Source organism: Durio zibethinus, chromosome 25, assembly GCF_047325235.1.
Source record: "Durio zibethinus cultivar Kanyao isolate XHJ-2024 chromosome 25, ASM4732523v1, whole genome shotgun sequence".
In the NCBI taxonomy this organism is placed as follows: Eukaryota; Viridiplantae; Streptophyta; class Magnoliopsida; order Malvales; family Malvaceae; genus Durio; species Durio zibethinus.
This window is the reverse complement of record NC_143186.1, coordinates 14,813,741-14,831,909: the sequence shown is the minus strand read 5'-3', so window position 1 is coordinate 14,831,909 and position 18,169 is coordinate 14,813,741. Positions and strand designations below refer to the sequence as shown.

Genomic DNA, 18,169 nt, shown 5'->3' with positions numbered 1-18,169 from the left:
GCCACATCATGCTTTGCGGACTGCTGGTTCTGTTGAAGGCTCATTAAAACAGAAAGAGAGTGAGAATGGTTAACGAGACAGATTCTGGGACTGATACAACTAGACATGCTGGTTCATTCAAGAAGTGTTTGGTAATATCCAGAAACTTTACAAACTCAACATAACATGATCCTCAAATTAGAGATAGAAGAGAAAATGTATTAAGAGGCATTTAAAAAACAAAGCAGAAAATGGTGTAACAAAAGATAACAGTTTGTGTTTCTCTGCCTAGGAAACAAAAGAATGATTTCTTAACATGCTCCTCCCTCTTCTATGCGGCATTTGCAGCTGGAGCAGGGGTATACCAGGCATGATGGATCTTTATAGCTTTCTTTCTCCTAGCAAGACGCGACTTTCTTTGTGCTCCAGTGTTCCTATACAGTGTTCCCACTTTTACTGCTTTATCTATCACTGAATAGGCCTCAGCAAGCAGTTTCTCAATTGGGAGGATTTCTTCAGCTTGTGCATCACGTTTCTTCCTCAGCACATCCAGTGCCTGCAAAACCTTGAACAAAAAAAAAAGTCATTAAACACTTCGTGGAACATCATGAATCATCTAAGAACAGGTTATAAAACAGATTGCTTATTTCTTCTGTTTTATTGGGCATTAATCATTGAATTGAAGTAGCAGAAGATGATAATAAAGGCATGGAAAGGAACAAAAGTGCAGATAGAAAGTCAGATATCTCTCCCATAAGGTGTGATCACATTCCAAACTAAAGCAAATATGCACCCCAGGTAGGCAAAAATGGGAAACCATATCAGGAGTCTATCCCAGCAAGTGGCGGACGAGATTTTTCTGCTTGTCATTTCGGTTAAGCTTAGGTTGCATAGCACTAAAAATAACTCTTCTAAACACTACAACTGTTACATATTCATCCATTTCTTCCCCTGATCTCTAATTTCAGCAATGCTTCCCACCAAAAGTGAACTTAGAAACAATTTAATTGGCTCATACATTTAGCCCTAATGAACATGTACAATACCATCCACCAATGAGAATCACACACATTCTAATTGGCAAATCAAAGATTTTGGATTGAGACGAGAGATGACTGCTTAACATAAATGGTACCATCATGCATATGCTTCATGGCCATGTAATCAAATTATCCAGCAAGATTAATTTTGGTAGTAATAACTCAACCAAGAGATATACAAAACCCATACAATTAGGCTAATCCGTTCTGCAAAGAGTAAATCTTGTATATCTTTGTGGCCTAGATTAGCTGAGTTTGAACTGCAGAATATTTCATAAGAATCTTGTGAAATTACCAGAAATATTGGGTTTTATTTCTACATAATGGCTTAAGTGCGGGTTCTAAACTAAGAGCCAAAGAAAGTTGATATTAATTACTAAATATAAGTTCTCTTCTCTTAGATCATTCAAGACTAGGGATCATCCAAGGAAAAGGCCATAACACAGCATGAGCCACCCAACTTAAACCTTCCTTTCTATCTTTGTAAATAATTAAGATATACATAAACCACAACATATAGCATAATCTATGACAACCTTAATGTTAAATTATGTTCGATAAAGCAGAGAACTCCGCATTCTTTCCCTTGAATTTTACATAGGGCCCAAGACTCATCCAAGAAATAGAAATAAAATTCTTTTCACACCCTATAATATAACTACAATCGAATTCCAGACACAGCAATTTGTTGTGGTTTAATTCAATGAAAAGAGGAATTCCTTTTAACTACAACTACAGTTTTTGCCTTTGTTATTATCTCATCTTTAATCTGCTCTAAATATCATAGACAGTGGATATAATAAGAGGAACATGTAATGCAAAGTAACATGAGACACATAAAAGTCCAGCACTCAGCATTCCTAAAATCCTATAAACACAACAATAATAACCATTTTAAGCAATCAGGGAAATAAATGCAAGGACTAGTACCTTCTTCATCCGGGTTCTGACTTCAGATTTCTTTGCTTTGTTCTAAATACGTCTTTTTTCAGCTTGACGAGCCCTCTTAGCAGCTGAATCAGCCTTCTTGTTTGGTGCAGCCTCACAAACAACAGAACGACGACTTGGTTTCTGAGTAATTGCACTAAAAGATAGACTGCCTAAAACAAAACGCCATATTCATCATCTCAACTTACATCAAAAACTTAAGAAGCAGTTAATATCTAAAATTTGATTATTTATTAACAAGTTCATTGAATTGTCAAGAAAATCTACTATAAAAACAAGTAATGGACTAAAATGAGGTTTGGAAATGCAGAAAAAAAAAAAAAAAAGAATGTGTTGCAGTGAGATCACATGAAGAAATCTGCCCAAGCTAGCAGCAATTACCCATCAGCTGAAACTTAAACTTACTAAGAATTTTCATTATGATTTTCACTTCAAGTAAACAAAAGAGAAGTGGGTATTGCATAAAACATGATAATATGACAATAGAAGAAAAAAAGTTACCTTGGTAGAAGGCAATGTGAGAAAGGGCATTGGAGAAACTGACAGTCTTAAAAGCACTGAAATTTTCATGCAAAGCATATGAAGCAGAAGAAGGGTTGATATTGTTTTTAAGTGAGAGTTTTGAGCTTAGATTGAAGAGTGAAGCATGAAGAAGACAAGCAACAGTTAACTGCACTCGCCATTTCTTTCTTCCCTTTCCGCTTCTCTAAACAACGAAATTTGAGCTTTATGTTTTGCTTTATCCAATATCCATAGGCAAAAGAGGCCGGAGGAAAAGCTTGAGTGGATTTTTAAATTCCTATTTTCCGTTATTCTCTCAAAACAACATGCCGTTTAGGAGCCCTTTCAATGCCTGGGAAATGAGAATCATGCTTTTATGAGCATTTAAGGTTAAATTTTTTAGCATGCAAATCAACATTCAACATTCAACATGCAAATCACATAATTCTTTTATCGTAAATTTTGACCCCAAAAGAAAATCATAATGAAAATTGTCTTCATCTTGAACTCAAAATTAGTTCATACAATCATCATCTCTTTAACGAGTTTGAAATATCGGGCAACGCCTTTTTCTGTCCTCGAAGGAGAACCTCCTTAAAAAAGAAATTTTGGGTAGTTGGAACTCTTTCACACATTTTGATATTTCTCATAGAAGAACATAAGTAAATTATCAAGGGTAAACAAGAATCATTAACATTTATAATTCAGTAAAATATTATAAGTTCCTTTTTCAAGTGAAGAACCGGTATTATCTCAAAGATATAAGCCCCATAATGAATCTAATTTGCTTGCAAAAACCTAAAATCTTTCAGCTGTCTTTACTACTGGAGCTGCTTCAGTATGTTTTCTTGCCAGATATGGACCTCTCTGAACAGCTTCTTGCAACTACAAGTGTAAAAGCAAAAGGACCAAAAGTGTCATACAAGGCATGATAATTGCCATATACAAGGGGCAAACAAAATTGCCAATGCATATCAGAGTAAATCTATGGATGTCATGAAAAGGGTATAAATTACAGTCTCCAAATCACAAACTTGGTATGAATATGGGATCTATTTTCACATCACTGTGGAAATATTGTCCTGCCATTGATTAACACTACTCAACTGCAAAAGATAAAGGAGGTAGGAAGCATATCAGTTTACAAACTAACCTTCCCAGCTATTCCCGAGAGTGCAGGGTCGCTAATGAGTTTACTTGCCATGAATGCCCTGTGGATTGCCTTGCAACAATTATGTCTAGCCTCCATACCTGATAACAATAAAGATCAGAATGCATTGGAGTTTGGGATTCTTTTTAATGCTTAGAAGATTTGCCAAGGAATAGTGCAAGATCAGTTTAGGAAGTATATGGGAGAGTAGGGTTGTTCAAAAGAAAGGAGACATTTTGGTTGGACTTTCACATTCAATTTGCATAAAGATAGGAGGTAATCTTTGATGACGTTAAAAGAAACGTACCTATTTTTGTAGTTTCAGTAGCTGGATCAGTCACCATGTTTATTATCTCCTGTTTTGAGCAAATCTCCATCAAGCACCATAATCGAGCAACTAACCCTGTTATCACTCTGTACCCCTGATATCAGCAAAAGCAATACATGTTAATTTCTTGATGAACGGTCATTTCAATATATATTCTATGTATATATACACTAGTCAGATAACTAATATACATTTTTTTAGTTGCCTCACCCCAAACCCTAAAATCAAATGTTAACCACTGGGTCATTTAGTAAATATGTGCACCAATATAAAACAAGATATTAGTAGAAAAAAAAATACAGACACCTGTTCATCAGCCAAAGCTCTTATAATTCATCTTATGCAGTGAGCACAATATGTAAATAAAGGTATATTCTTATTCTTCAGTTTGTTTCACTGAAGCACACTGTTGGCCTTTTCTTTTGGTAATATAGCCATGTGAAAGCAGTAACCACTAATGGAAACTAAACTTTACTTTCAATCCTTAGATAAGGAAATGGTTAGCATTTAAAAGTTTCTTTACTTGAAACTAGAGAACTTAAAAAAAGGAATGATTCCTACTGGTAATGTAAAAATAATTTAAACAAAAAGATAGGAGCTGGAAACAATTTTGGGGGCAAAAAATTATAGTACAAGCCAAACATATTCCATTTTCCCTTATCTTCTTGGTGACTAACAAAGCATTAACAGAAATCCATGACTAAACTTTAGTTAATTTCAGCCAAATATCATGGTAAAAATACCTATTAACGAAAGATTACAACAAGGGATATGGAAAGTAAGAAAGATATATCAAAAGTGAACATAAATAAGGCCCAATATCAGTTTTGCTATCAGAAAATGCTTAAATAGGATCCCTTGAAACTAACTGGTTTCAATTAGGAAAGAAAACTGGATTTGGTAAAAAATATATAGATTAATTGTTGAGATGAAACACTCACTGCCAGACGAAATTCTGCAGCCTGTTGAAGAACTGATAAGAAAAGACCCTGCCAATCATGCAAAAAAGGTTAATAAAGCATTTTTGTGGGGAAAATATCAATGGTGCGAATGTTTTTAAGAAATACATAGCATTTTATGCATAAAATAATGATACAAAATAATGACATACCCCCAGAACCTTAGAGAAGAAGACAGGTAACTTTTTGCCTTATGCTTACTAGATAATTATTAATTGCAGTCAACGGACTGATGTAAAAAATGTCCTTGAAAATAAACAGATACCAAACTTAAGCAACCATGCAATCAAAGCACAAGAAAAAGAGATAATTTTAATTAATTGCTTACAGATGGTGTCAACTTTGAACTTCCTGATGCTACTTCATAGATCAAACGTCTAAGACTTTCTTCTGCATCACCATTTAGGATTATACTATCCTCAGGTCGGTTTTCTCCCGTGACATTTCCCAAAGCGTGTAATGCAGCCTAAATTGCAATGTAAAATCCCTCAGAAATATTAAACAGAAGATGCAACCTGTGATGTTCTTATGCAGAATATGCTCCATATAAGAACAATTCAAAAACATAGTTTGCCAGTTCAGCGATAATGCTTCAATTAAAAGTTGCATCCCATCAGCCCAATGAAAACCACTATTTCCTGTGAACTCCTAGAACATTTTAAACATTAGGGTCCAACATTTCTCAAGGTCCAAGAAGAAGCAACAGGTTATAGCTAAAAGGACCACAGGAATAGCTGAAAGACAAACAAAGTTAATGAAAAAGAAACCAAGGGAAAGGTAATAGCTAAATTTACACAGCTAACACAACTAAACTAAATAAATAAATAATCCTTATTCACATAGATGACCTCTAATTTGAACCTCCAAGCTCTTAGAGAAAGGGTCATGCATGCTGATGGGCGAATTAAAATAGATAGTTTAGGATAGCTCAGGGAAAATTGGAAGGTTATCTATGAAAAATTCTTTTACCGGTTTGGCAACCTCTACATTGAGTCAGGTCTTTTTAAGAATCCACCAAAATATCACAAATCAAGATAACATAGAATCATGTGCATAGTTGTATTAATGCCATGTTTTTTTGTTCTTAATCAACTAATTCAAAGAGCCTTCAGAATGTGTAATCTGTTATGTGCACGGAAGCATATCAAGCAAAATGAAAATAAGAAATTAAAATGGACATTAAAATAGAAAAAGAATTTGATATGATTACCAACTGTTTACCACGCCCTTGCCGATCAAAAGCAGCATGAACAATATGCCTTGCAGCAGGTGGAAAATTTGACAATAGCAACACGGCCCCTTGGATTGCTAAAAGCAGAAAATAGGAGGGGAAAAAAAAAGACATAAACAGTAATCATTTCAGGGTTATTAAACAAAATGGAGAAGTACTCCAACTTCAACTTTTTATTGGAAAAGCATATAAGTAACACAAGCACTCTTTTTCCGATAAAAACCAAGTGCAATGCTCATTAAAACAGTTCTTATAGACATAATAAAGTGTTTTAAGCATCCAACTTAAAAACCATTGATGATAGATGTAGAAGCCCAACCATAATATATGACAACAATGTACCCTAAACCAAACAGATGTTGATATAACATGGAGCATATACTTTGGAGAAGGCATCAATGTAAATGACTAGTAATTGAAATGAACCATTTTTACTAAAACCATATAGAGCAATTAAATAATTACATGGAAACTAGGTCCAACATAAAGCAAACTGAACAAGTTCTTAAGACCATGATAAGAATAGGAATAAATTCAAATTGAACTAACTACAATATGTTAAGACTATCAATGGAGCAAGTTAGTTCATCTTATGGTAGTCATTTGCAATTGCACAACCTAATCATGTTACTTACATGATCCGATTTGTCCAAGAGCGTCAAGTGCAGATTCACATTCATCAGTATCTTGACTGTCCAACAGCCCAACTCTGACATCAATGGCTGAAATCACACCTTTGGCACCTGAATATAGAAGAAAAAAAAATCTGAAAAATCACATTTCTAGGTGTAAAATATCCAGGTCAAGAAGTAAGGTTTATATCCTTCATAATAGTAGGCAAATTTAATTATCAACACGATTTTTCTTTTTTGACTTGGTTATAACTTTTTCTTGCACCAGCATTGGTGAAACAGAGAAACCTACAGGTGGGTGCAAGATGCTAAGACAATATTGCCTACAGCACCCAGAACAAATAGGACTAAATATATTATGCATATCCAATGAGAAGAAGGGAAATCAGTACAAAAGATAACAACAATAATTGCATGTTCAATATTTTACAAGAATTAAGAATGCTTAATTCTAGGTGAAATTAAGCAAGAGGCTGTCTCTTTAAAGAATGAATTTCAGAAAGCCTTACTTTGTTCATCAACAAACAGGTATATGTTCTCCTTGGATAAAAGCCTTCCACTTATCATCATTGCTCTTGATCTTAGAATTGATTCCATTGATGTGTTGCTATAAAATAAATAAAGGGGGTTTACGGAGAAAACAAGGAAAAACAGGTTGTAAAGAAAGCAACAATTGCTTTTGTAAAAGGAAAACAAAAAGAAAAGAAACACCAATCGAGAAATGTAATTAATCCTCAAATAATTACCTGATTATAGAATGAAGGAATTGAAGGGTGGTCCTTGACAAGAACTCAGTACCATGCTGGATTTGAGTCAACTGCATATCTGTCTGGTCAACATTCCATATACAAATGCACATGGCAAATGATGTGTGTTTTAAGGGAAGGGGGGGTAAAAGGCTAACCTCATACAAGAGCTCCAAAGTATTTAGGGTTGCAAGGTTATCATTTGAATTCCTGATCTCTGCCTCCAATAAACTGAGCAGATTTGAATTGTATATTACTGATGCAATGGAGCTCGAAACAGAAAATAATTTCACTATCAATGATAAAACCCGCACACGTCCCTGAAAGAAGGTTTACAAGGTTAGTGGGGAATACAACTGTAAGCAAATTTCCAGAGAGCATATATGATTATACACCATATAATATGTCAAATTTTAGATTTGGTGTTTAGCAGTGGGCTTGACTTCTGACCACTGCAAACATCTAAAAATGATAAAAATAGACATTGACAAAGATTATCTTTCTCAAACTAAATAAAAGACCAGCCATTTTTGCAATGCCAATACAGTCAAAAGAGCTACAATGTCAAGTACAGGAATTGACTAAGCAGCTGATAGGCTTTCAATAATATGCCTATAAATATAAGAAAAAGATTTTGAAACAACACGGAAGACCAATGAGACCAATTATGAAAAAAGTCAAACTGCACACAAGAACAAAATAATCATACCGGTGATGAATCATACCAGTGATGAACATCGTGATGCTAAGTTCCCAAGGTGCGTAACTTCGTTGATATTAGATGGGAAGATGATGCCCTCCATTAAGTTTCACCAAAATTGAAATGTCATTTTAGTAAACTGAAACTATAGTAATTCCACGCATTAAAAAGATTAAACCTCACAGAGCAAGTAATTGAAGGTAGAGTCCTAACCATGCCTTCAGAAAACTGAACTAAGTTCTTGATTGCATCAATTGCAGCAGTTGCAACTTGTTCATTGCTACAGGCGAGTAACTTGACATCATTTTTTGCAGAAAGATAATCTCAAACAACAAAATGATGTTAAAAGCAATAATCTATTAGACATACAAGCACCTAGAAATTGTTAGAAAAAATAATAGAAACACTAAGTGATATCTAGCATGTTCTTCCACCGCCCAATCTCCCTATCTTCATTCTTCCACTTCCCTCTCTCAACTATAGCAAATCATTTCAACATATACCAGATTTTTGTGGTCAAATCTAGAACAGTTTCAATTTTTTTCTAACAAATCTAGAACAGTTTTATATCCTCCACATTACAGGTGCAAAAGAATGTACAAAGCACATTTCCTTCCTGATCAAGGCATACAGTGATAGGCTCTTACCCATAAATCAGGCAGTCCAGTAAGAGTGGATATATATCATAGTCAATTATCAGCTGTGTGGCAGATATAGATTTGTCATCAAAGTTCTTTAAAAAGGATGAAACCTGGATGAAGTTGTCAACATTCAGAAAGTGAACAAGTTAGTTTACAATGGTAGATTAATTTTTTCTTAAAACATGTAAATAAGCATATTCAGTCGTGCTTTGCACATAGAATCCACTGGCCATATAACGTGGTAAATCTTACACCTGCCAATCCCTTCCTATTCCAAAAGGAAAAATCTTATAAGAGATTTGAAAATAATCAGTTATGCAACAAATACTTAGAATTTTGTAGACATTTAAACTTAGCACAAGTACAAGAAGGAAATATTTTAAGTAAGAATTCAACTTAATAAGTGCAAAAATAATAAAAGAAAACAATGAAAAATATTTTGAGGAGCTGAACACATACCGTCTTGCATGCTAAACCACGAACTATTTGAGAATCTGCCTTGAGGCCAACTTGAACAAAAGGCTGAAGAAACAGCGAAGACATCTTCAATCTCATTGTACATTCACAAGCATAGGTAATGAAGACATTATATAGTCTTAACTGTTAAAATGCCGCTTTAGACTAACTTATTCAAGATCTAAAAATATGTCAAAAACTGTGTAAAATTTGAAGCATTTCAAAAACAAAACATAACTACTAAGAAATAATCGCTAAAAACTCAAGCCCACCTTCAAAACATCAGAATGTTTCCTAATGCTAATACAATCTGAAAATTTTCATTTCAACAAGGCATCCAACAATTTACATTACATGCGAATCAAATCAAGAGCTTTTCACAAGTGACAATCAAGCAATTAATTTACTAAAGACCAAATGCATACCATGTAATGTGGAATCAGTGAGGCACCATACTTAGTCTTGAATAACCTTTCCAAACAAGCAACCAGAGTATTTTCCAGGCCCGGCACATCAGCTTTGGTCTGCAAAGCACTGCAAAAGAGTTTGTAAAAGTTAAAGCCCATTACTTTAAGTTAAAACTTAAAAACCCATTAAGCTAAAACCAATTTCCACGATGAAAAGTGATTCCTTTCCTAATGAAAACAACCAACAAATTTATAATTCCATTACATATATAAACATTTATCATATTGCCAAACTTGAAATACCCATTAAATCAATCTCCGTAAAACACCCAAATTAATAAAAAAGGAATCATAAAAGAAATTTAAGTGAGGTAAAAAGGAACAAAAAAGAGTCAAATCGGGGTTACCTGATGATTACAGGGAGGGGAAAACGGTCAAGAAAATCTTTTGTAGCGGCGTCATCTTGAACACCAGGGTGATGGGCGAAATCAGAAGCTGATTTGAGTAACTGAGATGGATCGTCGAGTGAGAATTCTTCTTCCATAGCGGTTCACTGCTTTCGATTCTTCGACAGTGAAGTGTCGTTGACAGAGACCAAAAAAAAAAAAAAGGATTTTGAGAGCAAAAGTGTGGAGAGCCGCGTGGCAGAAAGTTAGCAATGACGCGTCGCGTTCCCAAAACGCCAACGCAGTGAGCCCAAAGCCAAGCGGCCGAAAAAGTGGGAATCTGAATTAGTGGTCGCTTCTTTCCCTTTTCTTCTTAAATAGTTAACCCCAATTGTTGTATTTATAAATTTTTTTCTCCATTTTATTTGTATTTTATAATTACAAGGGAAATTAAAGACAATAAGATGACACATATTTTTATAAAATATGTGAAAAATAACTGAAAATTAATATAATAAAACTATATTATCAGTCTTTTAATTTTGTTCATAAAATTTAAAATGGTTCAACTTCTTAATTTTCATACTTCTTTTGTTTTGTAATGATTAATTGTTACATATGGTTCAATTCCTTTCCTCCTATATAGTTTTGTTTACCAAAACTTATGGCATTGTGCCTACAATAATTTATATTACATCTCACCTATCTATAATCATCACTTGGACCAATACCAACTAGCATTGTTACATCTGAATTAGTGATTGTATGAATGTATATTCTCGTAAATTGTATCACATATTCATGATTTATGTGCAATATTTTATATTCATTTTTAATCCATAATTTTTTTAAAATTGTTCTAAATTCATTTATTCTATCAATAATTATTTAAAAATGACAGAATTTGTCTACTCTACATTACATGAAAGTTAGTAAAAATGTTCACATGATAAAAAAAAGGATTACGTTTAATTTTTTAAGTTAAAAATCATGCAATGTGAGCGTTCAATTGACATGGATATGATATATTTCACTGAATTTTTAAATTATTTAACGAAATGGATGGATTTAAAATACTTTTAAAAAATCAATAGATCCAAATTTAATTTTAAAGATCAAGGATTAAAATAAAATATTATACAACCATAAATGATTGGTGACAATGTAAACATACATACATATAAACATATATTTTCATTGAAGTGTAAGGTTTTTAAAAAATAATAATATTTTATGGCAAGCTCAATATCACAATTCTTGACTGATGGGTTAGGATCATGCAAACAATATGTTAAAGCATAACAAGAAAAACATGAAAAGCAAACACTAGAACTTACATGCCTCAACGACGAACCACTCAAGCATATTATCTTTGTGTTCTTCGAGCTGCCTATCACACCTTATATATTAGTATATATATACTGTATGCCAATTATTTATTTACACTATCTTTTAACTATCAAACAATAGCTAAATATATGTCTATCGTAACAATTTTTTTTTCACCACATATATATATATATATATATTTAAGATGTTGGAGGATAATTAAATATAATATCTAAAGGCTTTAACATTTTATTTGGAAGTAAATTTAAGCAAAATAAGGCTTTTATTATGGTAAAAGATTTTTCAAGGCCTGGCTTGGTTGGAAAGCTTGTGGAAGAGTTTGGGTTTTTGGTTTACAACTATTGGTATGTTAGTGAATTATCAGATTTTATTTGAAGGAGATCATCTTTTCGTAAAGTAGGGTTTTCATGAAAATTACTGTTAGAAGAAGAAACATAAATGGGAGATATTTATTTAAAGAAAACAATGGATTTCGGAGGAGAGTGATTGGTATTGTCATTTAGGTTTGCACTTTATGACAAGATTTTTGGTTGAAAGTTAGAAGCAAAGGATTTTTTAATATTTATTAAGAATCATTTGAGTTCCAAAAATTTTTTTGGTCAAAGATAGATTTTATTAATACTTAATAAAAAAAAGAATTGAATTTTAAAGTTAAAAAACTGACCTAACTCACATAACATCTCAAGATTATAAACATTTTAAAGAAAATATCATCAAACATAAATATTATTACAATCAAACAGCAAACACTTCATTACTATCCATCGCATTGACTTCAAAAATATATTTATTTCTTTAGTAACATTTTGTACGATGCTTTTAAATCAGGCGTCTTCAACTACTTTCATGTCACAAATATAAAATTATACATCAAAAATATCTTCAATGATTTGTAATTTTTGTAAATTTATATCGTTTGTTTCAAATTTATGTATCTTAGGCAACTCTAAGATAGCTTGTTTGGCAGCAAACTATTGAGTTTCTTCAATTAAACATTCTATAGCGATGCTTGAGACTGAGGTTGTACTGAGGTGATTTGTAATGCATGAGACTGAGGTGATTGTAGTGAGTTGTTTTGGTTTTAATTCGGAGGTAGTCTAGTAATGTAATGCTAGACTTGTATTGATTGCAATCTTTAAGTCAATTTCAATTATTAATAAATTCTGATTTAGTAAAAAAAATTGAACATTTACATAAAAGGTATTGGGATTTTCGAGAAAAAATACTTGAAAAATAATTAAGAATAAATATGGGTTCATTTGAAAAGAGTAATAAATATGGATTATTCTACAAAATAATGATAATAATAAATGAAATATAAATAGTTAACTAATTTTGAGATGAGAATATGGTCCACTAGTGAAATCCGATCGTTGGAATTTATTTAATGGGTTAATATTGGCTTTATATATAAAAGATCTAACGAGAATCGAATAATTAATTTTAATTTTAATTAATTGATTTATATAATTAACTTAAGTGATAATAATAAAATTCAAATTCAAATTTTAATACATATAATTTTTTTATTTGAGGTTATTTTTATCTCCATAAATGATATCCCTTTTAATTAAGGGTATTATATTAGATAGTAATATCTTTTCTCCTAAAATTAATAAAGTAAATAGTGAGTACAACATTTAATATAAAAATATTTTTATAAATAATAATTCAATTAATTTTTGAAAAAAGTCGTCATGTACGAAAAATCTAATTTTTGAAAAATAAGACATGATTAGCCCTTTTTTATGATGATTAGGCCTTTAATTTTTTATTATAATATTAATTATCATAATGTATAAATCTGTAAATTTATAACTACATCTGACTTAAAGAGTCACCATCAATTTTTTATTAAGGTGTGATTGACCACTTAATTTATTCATATCTACGAAACTAAAATTAGATTTAAAAGTACGATTATGTGTGAAAAAGTTATAATACCCTTATATCATCCACTCAAAAGATGATACTAATTTCATGTCATCCAAAGCCTAAAAACTTACCAAATGATTTAATATAAAAAATTATCATTAAATTACTCTAATATGTTGATAATAATTAAAAAACATTCCCTTATTTCGTGAGTATTCAAGGAGATTATTTATCACACTTTGAAGAAGCTCTGTCGTCGAATTAATTTAATTTTTTAAAAAAAGTTTTGTTTGTGATAATTGAAATTTTTGTAAGAATCTTGATATTGAAAATCTTTTTTAAATTCTTCAATATATTGATAAAATTTAGAAATGATTTCTCACCTAAAAATTTATATAAAGACTGCTCTTTGCAACACTCTTAGTAATTTTATCATTGGAGATTCAAAATCTAATTTTATGAAAAAAATTTTTATTTTCAGAAATATCTTTCAATATGTTAATAAGATTTTAAGAAAATTATTTGTTTTCTAAAAATTTATTTTTATATTTAAAAATAATAAGAATTTTCAATATGTTCGTAAAACCTTATTTTGAAAACCAAGCTACCTTCCAATACATTGGTAAGGCTTTATTGAAAATTATTTTTTTGTTGAAATTTATTTTTTATAAAAAATTAATAATTTCTCTAATAAATTGGTAAATTCTTATTTTAAAAATTAAAATGTCTTCTAATATGTTTGTAAGGTTTTTTGTTTTATTAAAACAATTTATTAAAAATTTAAATATTCCAATATATTAGTAAGATTCTTTTTATTTAAACATTTATTTTAAAAAATTTGAACCATTTAATATATTGGTAAGATTATTTTTAAAAAAAATGTTTTTGTCCCTTTTTTTTCCCTTTTAAAAAAATATTTACAAATAAATAAATGCATAAATAATAAAATAAATGAAATAAACAAATAACTAAATAAATAAATAAATAATTATGATAAAATACAAAGATAACTAAAACTTAAGAAAAAGACAAGTAAAAAGTAAATACCAAATATTGACCCACAATTGATTTCAAAACATATGGGCCTTTGTAATTGTATTTGCCCACTTTAATTTGCTAGTTATTGAAATTAGTTATAATTTGGGCTTCTTATTGGATTGGATTCTCAAACTGGGTCAATCCCTTTTTACTATTCTTGTTTATTCACCCCCTTGTCTCTTTTCTTATTTTTTTAAAAAATACTTATGCTACCAAAATTTTTTTATAAATATCTCTCTTTTGTATTTCTTCTCAACTCATTTATCTAACATAGAACTCCTAAAAGAAAATCCTAATTATCTAAACCCAAAACACCATAAAAAATATTATAAAAAAACTCCTAATTTTTTTACTTTTTTTTTTTACTCTTTCTCCTTTGATTTTTTTTATTGATTCTTGATTTCTAATTGATCCTAATAAGGTCTTTTTATAAGCCTCTAATTACAATAGAAAAAGGAGTTTTATTGGTTTAAATCTCCTAATCAACTTCAACCTTAGATTTTTAATCCAAATCCATCTCTTAAACAAATTTCCTTTTACAGTCTTTTTTTATTTAGAACATTTTTAATTCAACAACCCAATTAAAATTAAATCCTCTTTAACTTTCAACAAAATAATTTCTCTTCTTTTTTTTTTTAATTATAATAACTCTAAACTAAATACAATACAAAAAATAAATAAATAAATAAAATTCAAAGCCAAATTTTAAAATATAAATTAAACCCAGACTAAATGGGATATCTATAGCTACCTTTCTTTGCATATTTTTTTGTGAAACAGAAATTGTACAAAAATATAGACACCCATTATGTCCAAATTTGATACAAAGAAAAAATCTAGAGATTCTCATCCACAATAAAGACTCGAAATTTGCAATTGAAATTCAAGGATTCCTAACTTGAATATCAAAGGTTCGTAATTAAATTCAAAGATTCTCAATTTGAATTTAAAGACTTGCAAAACATTCAAGGTTCTCTACAAAATTCAAAGATTTGCAATTAAATTCAAAATTTCACAAACAAATCAAAGATTCTCAAGATTCAAGATTTGTAAAAGATTCAAAAGTTTACAAAAAATTTCAAGATTTGCAAAAGATTTCAAGATTTGCAAAGGTTCCAAGATTTGTAAAGAATTTCAAAATTTCATAATTGTAAAGATTCACAAAGATCAAAGATCTACAAAGATTCTAAAATTCGTAAGTTATTCAAGATTCGCAAAAATTACAAAGAATTTTTAATTTCGTAAGAATTTTGATATTCGAAAAGATTAAAAATTCATAAGAATTTTAAATTTATAAGAATTTAAATTCGCAAGATTTAAATTTTTCAAGAATTTAATTCTTAAAATTTTAGATTCGCAAGAACTCAAATTCATAATTGAGATATTCACATCCAACATTTAATTCAAAGATTCGTAAGAACTTAAATTCGCATCAAAATTACTAGTCTCACATCTAACATTTAAAGATTTACATTCTAAAATTCTAGAGATTCATACCAAAAGTTAGAGAATTTTATTTAAAAAAACTTTAGGGATTCACTTTCAAAATTTCAAAGATTCTAATTCAAAATTTTAGTTGTTTCACATATGATATTTCTCATTTGAAAACTTCAAGATTTCATCAAAAATTTCAAAGCTTCTCATTCGAGATCAAAGATTCTCACTTGATAATTTTTAAAGTTTCACATATAAATTCAAAGGTTATCATTCAAAATATTTAAGGGTTCACATCAAAAATTTCAAAGCTTCTCATTCTAATTTAAAGATTTTACATTCGATAATTTTAGAGTTTCACATCTAAATTTAAAGGTTTTTATTCAAAAAATTTAAAGGTTTACATCTAAAATTTCAAAGCTTATCATTCGAGTTCAAAGATTCACATTCGATAAATTTTAGAGTTTCACATATAAATTTAAAGGTTCTTATTTAAAAAATTTAGGGGTTCAAATCTAAAATTTCAAAGGTTTTCATTCGAGTTCAAATATTCACATTTGATAAATTTTAGAGCCTCACATCTAAATTCAAAGGTTCTTATTTAAAACTCAAAGATTCTTATTTAAAACTTCTTAAAAATTTTCATTTTAAAAAATAAAGATTCTTATTCAAAACTCCTTAAAGATTCTCATTTAAAACTCAAAGATAAAAATTCTCATTCAAAAATTTTCATTTAGAACTTCTTAAAGATTCTCATTTAAAACTCTTTAAAGATTTTCATTATTTTTAACTTTAAAATGCTCCTTTAAAAGGCTCCACAACTTTAAAATTCTAAATGTTTTTCTCATAATACATTTTTTCATTCGAGGATTCCCAACCTTATATTAAAAAGCTTTCCTCAAAAAGTTCAAAATTTCTTATCATGAAAATTCTTAATCTTTCATCAAAGTTAAAATTTTGTATATAAAGAATGTCATGATAATGACACAAATGTTTTCTTAATGATGCGAATGCAACAATCTAGATTCTCACAATAATATAGATATCATACTTTAAACCATAATTTAAATGTTCACTACATGATGCAAACGTATGGCCAACCAAGATTCAAATATTCACTAAGTTATAAACATGTGTGTGTAAACAATAATGCAAACACAATGCATGGAATGTAGATGTCACTAACATTAAAGTCATGAAATTTTAATTAATTGTGGTAATATGGTTTTCAAGACTCCATTATTTGATATTTCCTTTTTAGCTTCTTAACACTAACCATTTCAGAACAAATTTCATCCACTGATCCACATTATTTTCATTATCTAATCATAAATCATAGGTTTTATCGATCAATCCATCACTATATTCATCACTTGATCACCCCATGTGTCCCTTCCAATCATCATTTTAGGTTTTTTTTCCATCTTTTCATTTTTCTTTTGCCCTCTGGATTTTTTTTCAAATGAATGCATGAACCTTTTCTAAATATTATCAGTCATTCATTATCATTTCAATTCTTGACAAATATAATACAATCATATATTTCATCGATTTATTATGGGAATGCAAAAATAAAAAAAGTACAAGATGAATTAAGAGAAAGGTAATCAATATAAGAACGAGTTTGGTATAGAATAAATGGGCAAAGGAATAAATTCAAAACATATCATTAGGGATGGTATTTGAATGGTACAACAATGTCCAAATAATGAATATTCAAACAATTCTTAATATTAATCCAAAATTCTTTTTCAAAAACTCATTCCATTGACTTTTAAAATCATTTTGAGCTCATCAAACTGTGCTTCAGCTTTGGAGGATCTTTGGATAACATTGATATTCCATATATTAAACTATTCATCCAACTTTTAGCTCAGATTTTTTTTACCTAAATCACTCTTTTGAGGTTTCAATTTAAGTTTCCGTTTTCTTTCCTTTCACATTTTTTTTCACATTTTCATTTTCATTTTTTCACTTTTTTCATTTTTTTTTATTTTTTATTTTTTTACTTCATTCATTATTGATATCTTCCACACATCAATTTCTAAAATTCTATGACATAGCTCGATTCCATTACTCCATTACAAGCATGCCTTAGCTCAATATATAATTATTCAATTTGAACATTCACATTTAATTAAAATAGACTTTTAAGATTTGTAATGTAGGCTATGATAAAAGATCATGAAAGAAATGGATAAAATAGGCTTAAAACACATGTTTAAAGGGTTTAAACCAAAGCATCATTTCCTATCATGTGATGCAATTTGGCATTTTGTCCCATTCCACATCATTTCACTATTTTTTTTCATTCATCTTATTCCTCACAAAAGGATTCTTATTACTTTACACCAACTCATTAATGGCA

The 18,169-nt window shown here is 30.0% G+C and overlaps 1 protein-coding gene and 1 pseudogene across 3 annotated transcripts; both read right to left on the bottom strand.

Annotated features, from left to right (window-relative positions):
* Positions 1-91: 91 nt before the first annotated feature.
* Positions 92-2,650, bottom strand: LOC149511667 (small ribosomal subunit protein bS20c-like; annotated as a pseudogene). The gene is made up of 3 exons (XR_016333823.1): positions 2,469-2,650; positions 1,950-2,119; positions 92-544 (listed from the first exon to the last, which is right to left on the bottom strand). The product of XR_016333823.1 is annotated as a small ribosomal subunit protein bS20c-like (transcript).
* Positions 2,651-2,691: 41 nt separating this feature from the next.
* On the bottom strand, positions 2,692-10,307 carry LOC111275859 (uncharacterized). Of its 2 annotated transcripts, none has more exons than XM_089754787.1 (16): positions 10,126-10,307; positions 9,737-9,845; positions 9,315-9,377; positions 8,862-8,965; positions 8,428-8,494; positions 8,240-8,311; positions 7,673-7,834; positions 7,515-7,585; positions 7,278-7,375; positions 6,772-6,879; positions 6,116-6,213; positions 5,234-5,371; positions 4,888-4,935; positions 3,926-4,040; positions 3,622-3,719; positions 2,692-2,820 (listed from the first exon to the last, which is right to left on the bottom strand). In XM_089754787.1, exons 1-16 carry the CDS (start codon positions 10,260-10,262, stop codon positions 2,785-2,787), a joined length of 1,524 nt encoding a protein of 507 aa, XP_089610913.1. In that variant the 5' UTR covers positions 10,263-10,307; the 3' UTR covers positions 2,692-2,784. The 2 variants fall into 2 exon arrangements, with proteins under 2 accessions (XP_089610913.1, XP_022717169.2); XM_022861434.2 differs by lacking the exon at positions 2,692-2,820 and adding an exon at positions 3,082-3,353.
* Positions 10,308-18,169: the final 7,862 nt, after the last annotated feature.